Genomic DNA, 14080 nt, shown 5'->3' on the forward strand with positions numbered 1-14080 from the left:
TTTATCTTCTTTTTATTATAACTATAATCATCATAATTATCACCATTATCACAAACTTAAATTTTGCTGTGGACTTGTGAAAACGTCATGACTCACAGGCACCAACATTTAGAATTACATTTAAGATAATTAACATAGTTAAAAGAAAATTACTAAAATGCCCAATATAGTAATATCTGAACTGTCTGAAGAGTACAACTCTGAAAATTCTAATTTTCCAAAATGATGCCAACAAGGTAAAAGAAAACAGTTAGTGTCAACTGGGTTTCATATTAATGTGCATTACAAAATAAAGATGCACTCATTCAAATTGTATTTATTCTTATTTTCCATCAGATGCCTAGATAGAATTTCGCTTTTTAACTACTGAAAATTAGAAGAAGACTGGAATAGGCAGATGCAGAGAAGTGATAAGTGACTGTAATGAAAAATTCTAAAAATATATTTTTGAATAACCATCACTAGGCTCAGGAAATCTAGCTGTTCATGTTCATTTAATATAGAAAAAGACATGTAGGCTTTTATTATAGTTCCTGAATGAATTACTGCATAATACAAAATTGATATTTTAATAATGAATCCAAGTTATGAAGAAAATTTTAAATTATATTCTGAGCATTCAGTATAAGTATGCAATAAGAAATGAATTGCCAAAATGGTTAAACTGAGTCCTTTCTAACACTTAAAATATAGAGTACAATAGAAGTGAAGTTGGTAAAAAAAAAAAAAGTGCACATCAAATGGAGTGCTAATCTCTCATTCCCCACTGATATTGGTCAACATTAGTTTGGATTAAAAAATGAAAGCACCGTAGCTTGTTTGGCTCAGAGGAGAGCATCAGCCCTTGGACTGAAGGGTCCCAGGTTCAATTCTGGTCAAGGGCATGTACCTGACTTGCAGGCTCAATTCCCAGCCCTAGTAGGGGCACGTGCAGGAGGCAACCAATTGATGTGTCTCACATCAATGTTTCTCTCTCTTGTGTCTCTCTCCCTCGCTTTAAAAATATCTTCGGGTGAACATTAACAACAACAAAATCAAAGTGTGTTTTCCTAAGAGACTGTCCTGACTATAAATGAGTCCTGGACAGCAGATTGCAACAGCACAGAGAAAATGCTAATTGATCGTACATGCGTAGTTGGGAAAGATAACAGAATTAGTCCTTTACTAATATCAATAGCACAAAATTAAGGATAGTCATGAAAACCGGGAAATGTCTTGGAGGTAAATTTCATATAACAAAAGAGAGATGCTGTGTCTGAAATATAATTATTTTGGGTCACTTAGGAATCTTTGTAAGAGAAACAGCAGAGTTGTAGTAAATGTACTAGTAGAGTCCTGAAGTAGAAGCATAAATTCAAGGGGGTAAGGACTCAGGTGTGAGTTTCATTCTTAAGGGCTAGTACCAACCAGGTATGCACAAGATGGTTCTTTGTCTTCTAATGCATTATGCCATACATTTTGCATTCACTAATCATATCAAGAAAAAGAGGATGCCTTTTTGTGGAACTGGAACCTTACTAGGTTTTAAGAAAGCACAAATCCTTGCTGCTTCTGAGTATAGAGTTTAATTACATAATTCTGAATTGTTAAAGTCAGACTCTTCCTCTCTTCCTCCTTTGCTTCCTGTCCCTCAGGCCCTCATATTCTTTCCCTCTCTCCCTCTAACTCTCCCTCTCCCGCTCCCTCTCCCTCTCCCCTCTTCTTCTCTTCTTCCTTCCTTTCTTATTTCTTTCCATTTCATTTTGTTTTCGTTTTGTTCTCTCTTATCAGCTTTCTGATTTAATAGATCACAAAATGCAGATGGCTCACAATAAGGATGTCTATGGAAAACTGTGTTTCTAATATTAGAACCTTGCATTTACAGCACTTTCAATTTTATACTCTAATTGGTGGTACTTCCAGCATTGGATAAAAATTTAGAAATTATAGCACCATTATAACACAGTCTTCCATTTTGCAAACTCTACTACCCTGAGTGGTTAGAAATGTTCTGAATATAATAGGAAACAATCACAGTACACTTGCAGTTGGTTCAGTGGAAGACTCATGCATTTAATGTATGCTTGGAAAATTATAGCATTTCAAATATTAGCAGACTTTATTAAGGGGGACGTTATATCAGCAGAATTTACTGGGATAAAATAGTACCATTAGAATATTGTTTTTATTATGTACTGTGGCCAGCTACTTTTAAAATTGAATTTCATTAAGATATAATTTACATAGAGTTTATTCCATTTAAGTATACAGTTTTAATGGGTTGGATCGTTATATATATTTGAGAAATAGAACATTTTCATTACTCCCAAAGTTCCCTTTTGCTATGTTATAATCTCTAGTACCAATCCTCAACCTATGGCAACTACTAACATGATTGGGTTCCCTATCTTTTTTTTGTATTTTTGTAGGATATCATATAAATGTATTATATAAAACATAGCTTCTGATGACTAGATTCTTTCATATACTACATACAATGCATTTGAAATCCATCTACATTGCTACATGTTTCAGCCCTTAATTCATTCTTAAAATCAGTATTCTAATATTGCATTTCATGGAGGTACCATAATTTACTGTTAATCAGTTTAATCACATGTAGTATTTTCCAGCATTTGACTATTATGAAAAAATATACTATAAACATTTATGTACATATTATATATTCTTTTGGGTAAATGCCTATAAATAATTGCTTTATAATGCAATTTGTGTATGTTTAACTTTATTGGAAGCTGCCAAAAGTGTTTCCCAAAGTGACTGTACTGTTTTATATTCCCACTCAACTATTTTTTCAATTATCTTTTTTATGTGACTATTATAATCTTTTTGTTTGTGTTCTATTTCTTCTACTGAAGAATCAACACCAATAATCTTAGATGTAGAGAGAAAAATGACTGAGGTTCTTAAGGTAGAATGTTTGAAATTGGGTCTGCCCTGGAAAAACAGGAATCATATTCATTATCTGTGGTTTATTGCTAGAGTATATTTCAATGTGTTAGCCAAACATATACCTTCTGAGAGAGATTTCTGTTATAAGCACTTCTACATTTGTGATGCTCCCCTTAAAATGACATTCTTCTAAAGGGCAAATGCCCTTCACTTCCTGTCACATTAGCTTGCTGTCTTCTCCTCGGACATATGTCAAATTCAAATCTGGTGGTCAATTTAAACTTATCCATATTTAATCTTACCTTAATAAATAATTGAAATAAGCAGTCAAAACTGAGGCATGCAATTGAAGAGATATACTTAGCATCTAAAATTAGAGTGTTGGGCGTGCCTGGGTGACTGGAATTCTTTGGAGGGAGGGGGAACAGTGAGACACTTTCTTTAAGGATTACCTGTTAGTATGTTTCCTCGAAGCAGACTTTGGTTTTCTCTTCCTGCCTCGAACAGCTGGATGACCAACTACCAAAGTGAAGGCTAAGCTTTCCTGTTTCATTTCCAAAATCTTTGGACTCTTTTGCTTGGCTGAAAAATTCATTTTGTAAAGTTTGAAGAAATGCTAACCATCAAGTAGAAACATATAAATGAAATTAAGGCACTAATTCATGTTTCTGCTCTTACAGTCAAAAAAAATTCAAGCCCAGCTGAAGGAGCTTCGTTATGGGAAGAAGGATTTATTATTTAAGGTGAGCATCTCTCTCCTTTCCCCCTCCAACTTGGTAGCCCAGTGTATAAATTATTTAAAATATGATTTAGCTTAAATTTCCAGATTTGCACAATAATTAGTGTTGTATTTGACTGCATTATTAATTAATGGAGAAAAATGCATATATGGTTTCCTGGCTACTTTCTTAATCAAAGGCAGGCATCATTACAAAGTATTGACCCTAAATTACTTTAATTCAGCATTGAAGAATATTGTCTGTTGGAATATTTACATTAGGGAGAGCATTTACTAACTTTCCTAAGATGAGGTTTATTGGTAACCTACATCCTTAACTTCCAGAGATCCTGCATAAATCACTTTATTATCAAGAGTCTTCATATTTAGTCATTGTTGATAGATTTTAGTTTTTGATACTTTTCTTTACAAGACTATCAAGTCAAGACCTCTACCTTGTTAGACATCTACCACAAAGTGTGGATGTGATAGACTGAATAATGTCCCACCCCAACGATATATACTTGGTAAACTCTGGAACCTGGTAATGTGATCAATAATGGCAAAGACGACTTTGAAAATATTGATTGTTAATAATTTTGAGATGGGAAGATTACCCTAAATTGCCCAGGTGGGTCCTAAATATAATCTCACAAGTCTTTATAAGTGGGAGACAAATAGGCCTAAATAAGAAGAAAGTTATGTGACCACAGAAGCTGGGGGAGAAAAGACAATGAGAAGGATTTCCATCCTTTGGCCTCTGAAAAGAACCAGCCCTGCCAACACCTTGGTTTAACCCATAAAACTCCTTTTAGACTTCTGACTCCCAGAACTCTATGAAAATACATTTCTATGAGAATACATTTGTGTTGTTCTAAGCTACATAGTGTATTGTAGTTTGTTATACCAGCAAACTACTACAAATAATTTATTTTTGGCTCCCTTGAGCATGGGAAATAAGAGGCAGGTGCTTTTCATTGTGGTGCTTATGATACATTTTCATTGCCAAATGCAGTTTAAAATAGGGTATTTGGCTCATAGTAGTAGGAATAATAATTTGTTTTAATAAATAATAAGAGCAAATGACTTTCTGTGTAATATTGCTTTTTTTAAATGGTTTCATAAGATTGATCAGCCCAATCTACAAATGTAAGGTTTAAAGAGGGATAATTCCTCATTTTATTTAATAGTTGGAAAATCCTGCAGGTTTTGTTTGTTTGTTTGTTTGTTTGTTTGTTTGTTTTTTACTGAAAACAGTAATAAATGGCTTATCTGTCTTCTTCACTTTTGGCTTAGAGTCATGGGAAGGTGTTCCTTTCATGTCAACCAATATTTATTAAATACTCATTCTATGCGAGGCACATCTTGCCACTTGCTCTTCTATAAATATGCTCCCTGCCATTCCTTTGACCTCATTTGTAACGGGGCATTCCCCAGTACACCAAGAAAACTGTTAATTAATTCTCATTAATGCTTACCAATCCCGACTTCTCAGCACTCTTCTCATTGTACATAATGAATAGATAAGACAAAAGTATGAAACACAAGGCATTTGTCCGTCTAACATTAATCTTTCAGACCAAGACTCTTGAGCTCAGAATATCTTAACTTTTACATTCAGGTTGGCCTTGGCTTTTTGCAGTCATCAACAATAAATGATTGAAATAGAAAAAAAGAATAGGTGTATGTTTTCATTTGCAAAGAAATTTCTAGTTCTCTGTGAATTAGTTTAACTTAAAATCAGGAATATAATAAAACACATTCAACTTCCTAGAGCTGACAAGTTTTAGGTATTAGGCTGACAGAAATATGAAGCTCTTAAATCTTTTGAATTTTATTTCTCAAATAAAAGAGTTATAGAGAGAAAAGTTGGGAGATGAGAATGAGGAGATCTGGTCATTTTCAGCAGTCTACTTCTTTGTAATATGCCAGTTGTTGAATATGGATTAGTAATTCATCAACTTTCAGAAATGACCAAAATGAGGACTTGTTGAAAATCTTTATGATTTGAAAATGAAACATTACATGTAAGCCATGTTATTTCATGCCACTTTGAGAGGAGCACTTGCATTTTAAATCAGATGAACTGTGTATGAGTAGAACATAGAGTTGCATAAATTAGAATGCCCTCAGTTTATACCCTTCCCAAAAAGCTGTTTAACAGAATATTTTTATATTTTAACTAGAGGCCCAATGCATGAAATTTGTGCAAGGGGCTCAGCCCTCACAGCCATGGCTTTGTCCAGAGGTCGTTTGGCTGTCTGGTCTAATTAGCATATTATACTTTTATTACTATAGATAACTAAAATAACAAGAGGTCTTGAAACATGAGAATTTTATAACTGGTCCAGAAGCTAAGCAATGTCAACAGGGCCCCATATTTTCTCATTTGTTTGTTTACATGTCATGATCCTCAACTTACTACTAGTAACTTGTTCTAAGCTTTGGATCCTCATTGTATTATGAGAGTGATTAAAGACCTATGCATCTGCTGCCTTCATCCAATTGTGTACAAAGTCAGAGAAGAAGGGGTGGGGTCACTTGTTCTTCAGGGTCATAATTTTTATAAAGGAGAAAAAAAATTTAAGAATTCTTCCCAAACTTTATATATATGAAGAAGTGAGACCTTAGTGTTTTCAGCTTTTTGGTGAAAGATTGCTTCTTTTTTGCTATAAAGTAAAAGAGAAGCAGATTACTGATCGGAGGCAACTAACAGTTTCTGCTACAATGTACTCATCCACTCATCTTGATAGCAGTAAGCTCATCTGATTTGCTTACTACTATATCCACAGAGTGTACATTTAGGTCTTGCATACACATATTTTATATGTACATTGATTATCAGGGCAGTAGATAGTATATACTGATATATGTAGCTCTAAAGAGTATTTGACCACAGAAATTCACCCATGTTTCTTTAAAACTCAGCACACAGCTTTGGCTGGTTGTTCAATGGTTAGAGCACCTGCCCAATTCCCTTCCAAGCACAATAAATACCAACAGATGCACTGGTTTATTTAGGTTATAAATTCTTTTATTTTCAGTCCACATAAAAATAAATATAGCCCTAACTGGTTTGGCTCAGTGGATAGAGCATCAGCCTATGGACTCAAGAGTCCCAGGTTCGATTCCAGTCAAAGGCATGTACCTTGGTTGCGGGCACACCCCCAGAAGGGCGTGTGCAGGAGGCAACTGATCAATGTTTCTCTCTCATTGATGTTTCTAACTCTCTATCCCTCTCCTTTCCTCTCTGGAAAAAAATCAATAAAATATTTTTTAAATTATATATATATATATATATATATATATATATATATATGTATGTATGTATTTAATGTGAGACATCTGTTTCTCCTGAGCATACTGCAAGTTCAACATGTGTTTCTTATCAGACCTCACCTTGGGTTTTAAATGATAGATTAGAAACCATGGCCTGCAGTAGAGTCAAATGTGAGCATGTTAGAAGTATTACGAGGAACAAACCACATCCTCAAGTAGCTTTCGCCTCTATTATGAAAGTATAGAACGATTACACTAGTGTTGCTATTCTAGACATAATTTTTCAAATGTATGATAGAGATAAGAGTGAAGGAAACATACTGCAATTTTACTCATTATACAATTTTTTAAATGCCTTGTTTTTCATATTTCCCTTAATGGTGATGTCAACTATTATTTCAGAAAACAGCAAGTTATTGTCTTCCTTTTAATACTTTTTGGCAGAAAAAAAAATTGTTTAGATGTTCTCCTTTGTGGTGGCAGGAGACCTTTCAGAGACATATTTGTGATTTGACTTGATTTATTTGACTTCCTATTGTTATCGGTGGAAGTGGGGCATCCCTTTCCCCAGTAAGTGCTAGAGGTGGGGTCCTTACCATCTCAAGAAAAAGAACTTTCTGAGACTCGCACAGGATGATGAGTAATTTTTACTTGTGTGGAATTACATCTCTGGGTTTCCCAAAGTCCCATTTCTCTTAATTCAGTCCTGGAATAAATGCGAGTGGTGATGCAGGAGAGCTAAGAGCAAAAACAGTGTCCGGAGTTTCTGTTCCATGTTGGCATTGGATTCAGTTCAGTATCAGGCGAGTTGCAGTCCATTAGTCCATTGTGTGGAGTCCAAGAGAGCCGAGAGCCAAGAGAGCCAAGAGAGCGACCTCCTTTGTTTAGGGGATTAAATATCTTAAATCTTGCAACTCTTGCAGTGGCCATGCCTACTCTGGCCAATGACCTATTCCCAGGTGTAACTGAGACACAAGTACATTCACTATTTTACCAGACTTTAATGGGCATGCGTCTATTCTCCTCCACTGTTCACTCCCTTTCCTCAGGGATCTGCGGGGAATGGACTGGAGTAACCTGGAAAGTATAAAGCATTAGCTTCCTGGAAAAGCTGCACAAATGACATATACCTTTTGGCCTTCCCTTTGCTCCTTTCCTGTTATTAATAACTAGGCTAATTCCAATGGTATCACTATCATTGCTGTTACTATGAAGTTTGTTAACTACCTATGCATAATAAAAGAGAAGCCAATTACTTTCAAATGTAATTGCATAGAAAGCTGCTAAAACAGACAAATTTAGAGAATTATAAAAAAAAAAAATAGCAGCCCTGCGCATGCCCCAGTAGCTCACCAGTAGCTTGCTGCCTCCCTCCAGTAGCTCTCAGCCTGCTGCCCCACCTTCTGTAGCTCCCCCCGCCCCCCTGTTCCCCCTCATAGCTTGCTGCCCTGCCCCCTCCTTTAGCTCTCTGCTGCCAGCTTGTTAGCTTGCTGCCCCACCCTCCTGCTGATCCGTGATCTGGTCATTACATGGTTGGCTGTTATGCTTCACAGCATAATGACCATTTGCATATTACATCTTTATTATATTGGATGAGATTTCTCGAGGGTGGGGGTTAGGGGGAGAGATCAACCAAAGGACTTGTATGCATGCATATAAGCCTAACCAATGGACACAGATACCAGGAGGGTGAGGACATGAGTGGGGGGGTGGGGGCAATGGGGGGATAAGGACACATATGTAATACCTTAATCAATAAAGAAAAGAAAAAAATTATAAAAAATTACATATATCCAAACTGTATGTTAAAACTTATGAAAGATCCTCTGAAATTAAACATATGATATGGAAACTTAAAAAAAGACACAAAATACTTTTAAAAAATATAGAGTAGTTTTTTCTATGAAAACAAAAAAAAAAAATGAGATTTCTCTATAGTTTGCAAAAAGGAATGTACAGCTTATAAAAGCAAGAGCAGAATCCCTAAGTACTACACCCTGGGAGGCAACACTACCACTTCAATTATTGTCTCTAATGTGTCTCTTACAGAAAAATTTCAGGTATCTTAGTTTCTACCTACCATTGTTGTTTGAACTGAACAAAGCCCATTTAAGAAACAAGTATAATCAAGGTATTACATAAATTTTCAACAACATAGAACCTTCACATTAGAAGAGTCCTATAACACATTTGATTCCAATCTTTAGCACGATATTGACTAATCTCCCTGACAGCATTGCCCCAATTGTAGATATTCAGTGATTAAGGTTTTGCAACATTCCAATGTAGGTTTTTCCTTTTAACAAAATTGTGAACACTTGTGAATTGGATTCTCACTGCCAATTATGGTTGATTTTTTACATGCCAGGCTCATATCTCTAGTGGAAGCTTCCCAGTAGTCTTCCTTTTGGGTTCCTTCTTTATGCTATGACTCTATCTGCCCTTTCTATTCTCTGAGTCCACTCTTCTAAGATCCCTCTAGAAAGGAAATTTGAGTTCATGATGTAATTAATGTGAAGTCCCAGGAACATTGTGATTTTATCTGAGGATGGAACTCAATGTATTGCTAATGGTGAAATAAACTGGAGAGGTGAAGTGGGGTATAATATTTGAATAGGTAACAAAAACATTTCAGTACTCTAAACTCATACTACTTAGCCAGAAGCCAACATTTAGTCATCAACATACATTTTTTCGTTTTCTTCCCTATTGTGTAATCTCTTTTGTCAAAGTCATAATGAGCATATCTTCCCATCCTGCCCCCAACCATTGCTACTCTGCCTATATAAATAGAAATCTGATAATTCCTTGAAGCTGGAAAACTCCATATAGGATATATCAGGTGATGTGTGGAGACTCTGTGAACATGTTTAGGGTAAAATCTATTTGCTTAATCAGTGCTTCTTGCAATAAGCCACACAGCACCATTAAGAAACACCTACTATGGAGCCTAGGTGTGCATTTGCTGCAAGTGAAACAAAACAAAGCACTTCTAAAAAAGGCTAGTTTAGAATTTTGAATCATCTCCATATAAAGGTTCTTACTTATATTAGACCTGAGCATTAGCTAGTAAATATTTTGTCCAGTTTTTCTTCCTTAATACATTGAGATGGTAAGAAGAATATAGAGTTGCAGTCAAGAGATCAGGGTTCTTTTTATTGATTTCAGAGAGGAAGGGAGAGGGAGAGAGAGATAGAAACATCAATGATGAGAGAAAATCATTGATTTTCTGCCTCCTGCACACCCCTTACTGGGGATTGAGCCCGAAACCAGGCATGTGCCCTGACCAGAAATTGAATTGTGACTTCCTGATTCATGGGTCAACACTCAACCACTGAGCCACACAGTCAGGCGAAGTGAGGGTTCTTTATTAACTCTTTCACTTAACTGGAAATTGAGCTAAAGGAGTCACTTAGCCTCACTGCATATCAAATTCTCTGTCAGAAAACTATGAATAAAGTGAATACACACACTTTAACAGATCAAAAGAGATTAATATGCAAATTAATTTTACAGAATATTTTATACACATTCCATTATCAAAGAATTTATTTTTTTCCAGAGAAAATTGTATTTCTCAAGGTCATAACAGGTCACTTTTTTAAGTCTAAACAATTGTTTTCTTGGTGCCATTCGAGAAATACATCACATCCTGTTGACTCTGACCTTCAGACATTATAGTCAGAGGGATGTGTAAAACTGCATTCCTGGCCCTTTTTTTCTCCCTTAAGTTATATAGCCTCCTTATAAACCAAGGGCAAAGCAGTTCATCCCCTTCATTTCAGGCAAATATATTTGTTTTATTCACTTATAAATGAATGAAAAAATGAGAACATTCTAGAGAGAAAACAGTTCATTTTTTTAATATTTATACGGTAATCAAAGACTAAGAGCGTAATGGCTTTTCAGAAATGAAATTATTGGGATATGTATATTTATAAAATTTTTACACAATTTTTTATTAAAGAAAATAAGTTGATATAGCGACCAAGAACTAAATGCAGTTTCTTCACATAATTGCCAATGACCATTATCTGGAGATAGAGATATGAAAGATTACATTCCCTTTTCAACTGCCTTTAACATATTGTTTGTGGCAATAATAGATGGAAATTGTAATCTTAATTAGACATATAAGAAGCTTTTCCTACTAATTTGATTTTATTCTTGGTTCTATCTTGGTCAAATATGATATGCCTATATACAGATAATTTATTCACTAAAATCTGTAAAAAATTCTAAAGGAATATTAACTATAGCTATCTGGATTTCTTTTTGTTTCAGATTGAACAGAAAGGATATATTAACTAATTATTCCATCATGCCCCCTTTTTGTATATATTCAATTTATTTTTACTTTCAGATACATTGTTAATAATGGTGATGTTGAAATTCCATTTTTACTTACTTGAGCCCTATTATTTGCATGTTGCTTGGGTTTTAACATTACATTAGTCTGTAAAAGTCCAGTAGCAATCGAGCAGTCTTTGGGATTGTCCAATTCTAGCTCTTTTAAAACTAATACCGGGCTTTACTAAATGAGGATGTTCTCATTGGTGTGTCATAAATTTTAACATGTGTAGGATCACCTGTGTATCATTTTAAAAGGATGTTCTGACTCAGTATGTCTTGGGTGGTCTTGAGATTCTGCATTTAATTAATTAATTAATTTATTTACTTATTAAATTTTGTTTTATTGCTTAAAGTATTACAAAGAGTATTACATATGTCTCCTCCCCCCCCCCCTTGACATTCCTCCGGCCTCCCCTACCCGCCTCCCAGTGTCTTGCATTTTAATTGAGCCCCTAGAGAGTGCTGACTGTGAAGGTCTGTGGGCCACACTTTAAATTGTAAGGTTCTAGGCATTTAATATATTTGCTATGAAAAGTTTTTGAGGGTGTTTTTTTTTTCTTAATTTTAAAAATCTAAAGTCAGCCCTTTCCAGGTAGCTCAGTTGGATACAGCATTGCTCCGATATGCCAAGGTTGAGGGTTCTATTCCTAGTAAGAATCAACCAATGAAAGAATGCACAAACAGGTGGAACAACAAATTGGTGTTTCTCTCTCTTTCTCTTTCTTTCCTTCTCTCCAAAATCAATAAAAAAAAATTTAAAAATTCTATAGACATCGTGTGGTAGAAAGAACCAGCATTTGAAATCAGTTGATCTGAGTTCTCTTTCACTTAACTTACTAGTATTTTATTTGCATATGGACCTCTGAAAGAGGGTATTTAATATCCATCTCTCCCCATTCCTTCCCACCCCCCATCACAGCTGACATTTTGCAGCACACATAAAAAACACAAAGTTGAGTGACACATTGCCCTGCCCTCAGTCCAGTAAGGGAGACAGGCTAGTTTACAGTTATTTTGAATACAACATGGCAAGTGTTTTATAAGCACTTCACCTACCAATCTTGGGGCAATGATCAGTTGAGGGGAGGCTCCAAGATCAATAAACCTTGGGGCAAGCTTCATGGAAGAGTGATATAGTGTTCAGATAATGAAGGCATTGCACCAAAGACTATATATGCTTGCTAAGTACTCAGTAAGTATTTGTAAAAAGGAAGGAAAGAGTCAATGAGCAAATGAGAAATGTTGTTTTTATTGAGAACACAGTCTAGTCATACATAGGTAGGGCAGTTTGGACATACATCACTATTTAATAAATCATCATAGAATGTGCTTGGATGTATAGTGCATGTGGAAGAAAGGAAAAGGAGAAATTGGGAAGACGGGATGTGTCAGATCATGAGGAGTATTGATGGTGTTGTTAATAATTTTTAGAGAAAAGTATCAATATTTTTATAAATAGTGCTTCTCTTTGTTGGTGAGGAAAGGTTCAAGCTCCTGCTGCTTTGTATATGGAGATCAGCTTCCCTCTCCGATTTGTTCTTCTCCTTCCATTGGGCCTGGATTGCTGATCTTTCCAGCCAGCGAGGCAGATACCAGCAACAATTTAATACCATGCAGGTACTTCTGACTGATCAGGAGGCTCACAGGTTCTGGTTCCAGTTGTTTTTTACGTCTTTTGACTTGAAGGTAAATAGAGGACAAAAGGTGAGAAAAAAGGAGGTCGATGATATAGAGATATTATACTCAGAAATCCCCCCAAAACACATCACAATCTAATATTTTCATATTTAATTTTAATAAGTAATTTAATGAGACTGGAAAGTGTATTGCTATTTAATGGGGTATAAAACTTTTCTCATTTAAAGTCATCTCCCAGGCTGTAAAAGAAGCAGCAGACTCGAATATGCTGAGTAAAAAACAACAACAACAACAACAAAAATAAACGGGGACGGGGGAGCTTTTGGATTTGTCTTACCTATTTTGGGCATTTATTGAGCCTGTGTTTTATTCAGAACTGGACTCACCATCTTCATCTCCACCCCTATAAGGGGCAGGATTTTGCAGCACTTAACATCAGACACTCTGGATACTGACCTCTGTCAATTTCATTTTAGATTTGGAGAAGAGTAAACATGTCTCTTTTTTTCATCTATAAAATGAGAATAAAGTGAGTTTCTACATAATACAGTTATTTTAAGAATCTAATGAGCTGAAACAAGTAAATCATCATCTTATGATAGTATTTGGCATGTATTGACTGCACAAATATTAGCTATTACTATTCCAAAATGTTTTAAAATTATATTCTTTTGATTATAATATTGATAACCAAGTGTTTTGAGCTCTAAAAGAAACTTCGGTGAAATCCAGGCTCTTCCTACTCCTAGCTGAATTGCATAACCTCTCTGAGCTATTTTCTCAACTGCAAAATATAAATCATCACTACACTACAGAAATGGTGTGTGTACAGATAGGGGGTGTGAATCAGCCACCTAGTAGGCAAATGCTGGTTGCCTTCATGTATTTTTGAAATATATGCAGACAGAAATAGAAGGATAAACTCATCCCCCTTTTTCATGGCAAGCCTGAGAGAGGATTGAGAGGAACTGTTGTATTTAGATAAGAGGGACATAAGTGAAATCCACAGGATATATCTCACTGGGCACACGTATCCTCTCATTACCTCAAGGAAAATGTGGAAAGTCAATTTCTTCCCAGCATTCATATATAAAGGTGCTGTGGCACTCTGAGGTGTTGGCTCTCAATGCATTATATTCATAACCCTACCAAGCTTCTCTCATACCATAGTTGTGTTTTACACTTCTTAATGCTAATAAG

The 14080-nt window shown here is 35.5% G+C and overlaps 1 protein-coding gene across 2 annotated transcripts in view; it reads left to right on the forward strand.

The window, feature by feature from the left end:
- LUZP2 (leucine zipper protein 2) overlaps nt 1-14080 on the forward strand; it is a 314083-nt gene that overhangs the window by 255215 nt on the left and 44788 nt on the right. For both annotated transcript variants that reach the window (XM_036323328.1, XM_036323338.1), the window contains exon 7: nt 3573-3635. In XM_036323328.1, coding sequence (XP_036179221.1) covers nt 3573-3635 — 63 coding nt within the window. The remainder of the gene's footprint in view (nt 1-3572; nt 3636-14080) is intronic.

This window comes from Myotis myotis, unplaced genomic scaffold, assembly GCF_014108235.1.
Source record: "Myotis myotis isolate mMyoMyo1 unplaced genomic scaffold, mMyoMyo1.p scaffold_m19_p_10, whole genome shotgun sequence".
Lineage (NCBI taxonomy): Eukaryota > Metazoa > Chordata > Mammalia > Chiroptera > Vespertilionidae > Myotis > Myotis myotis.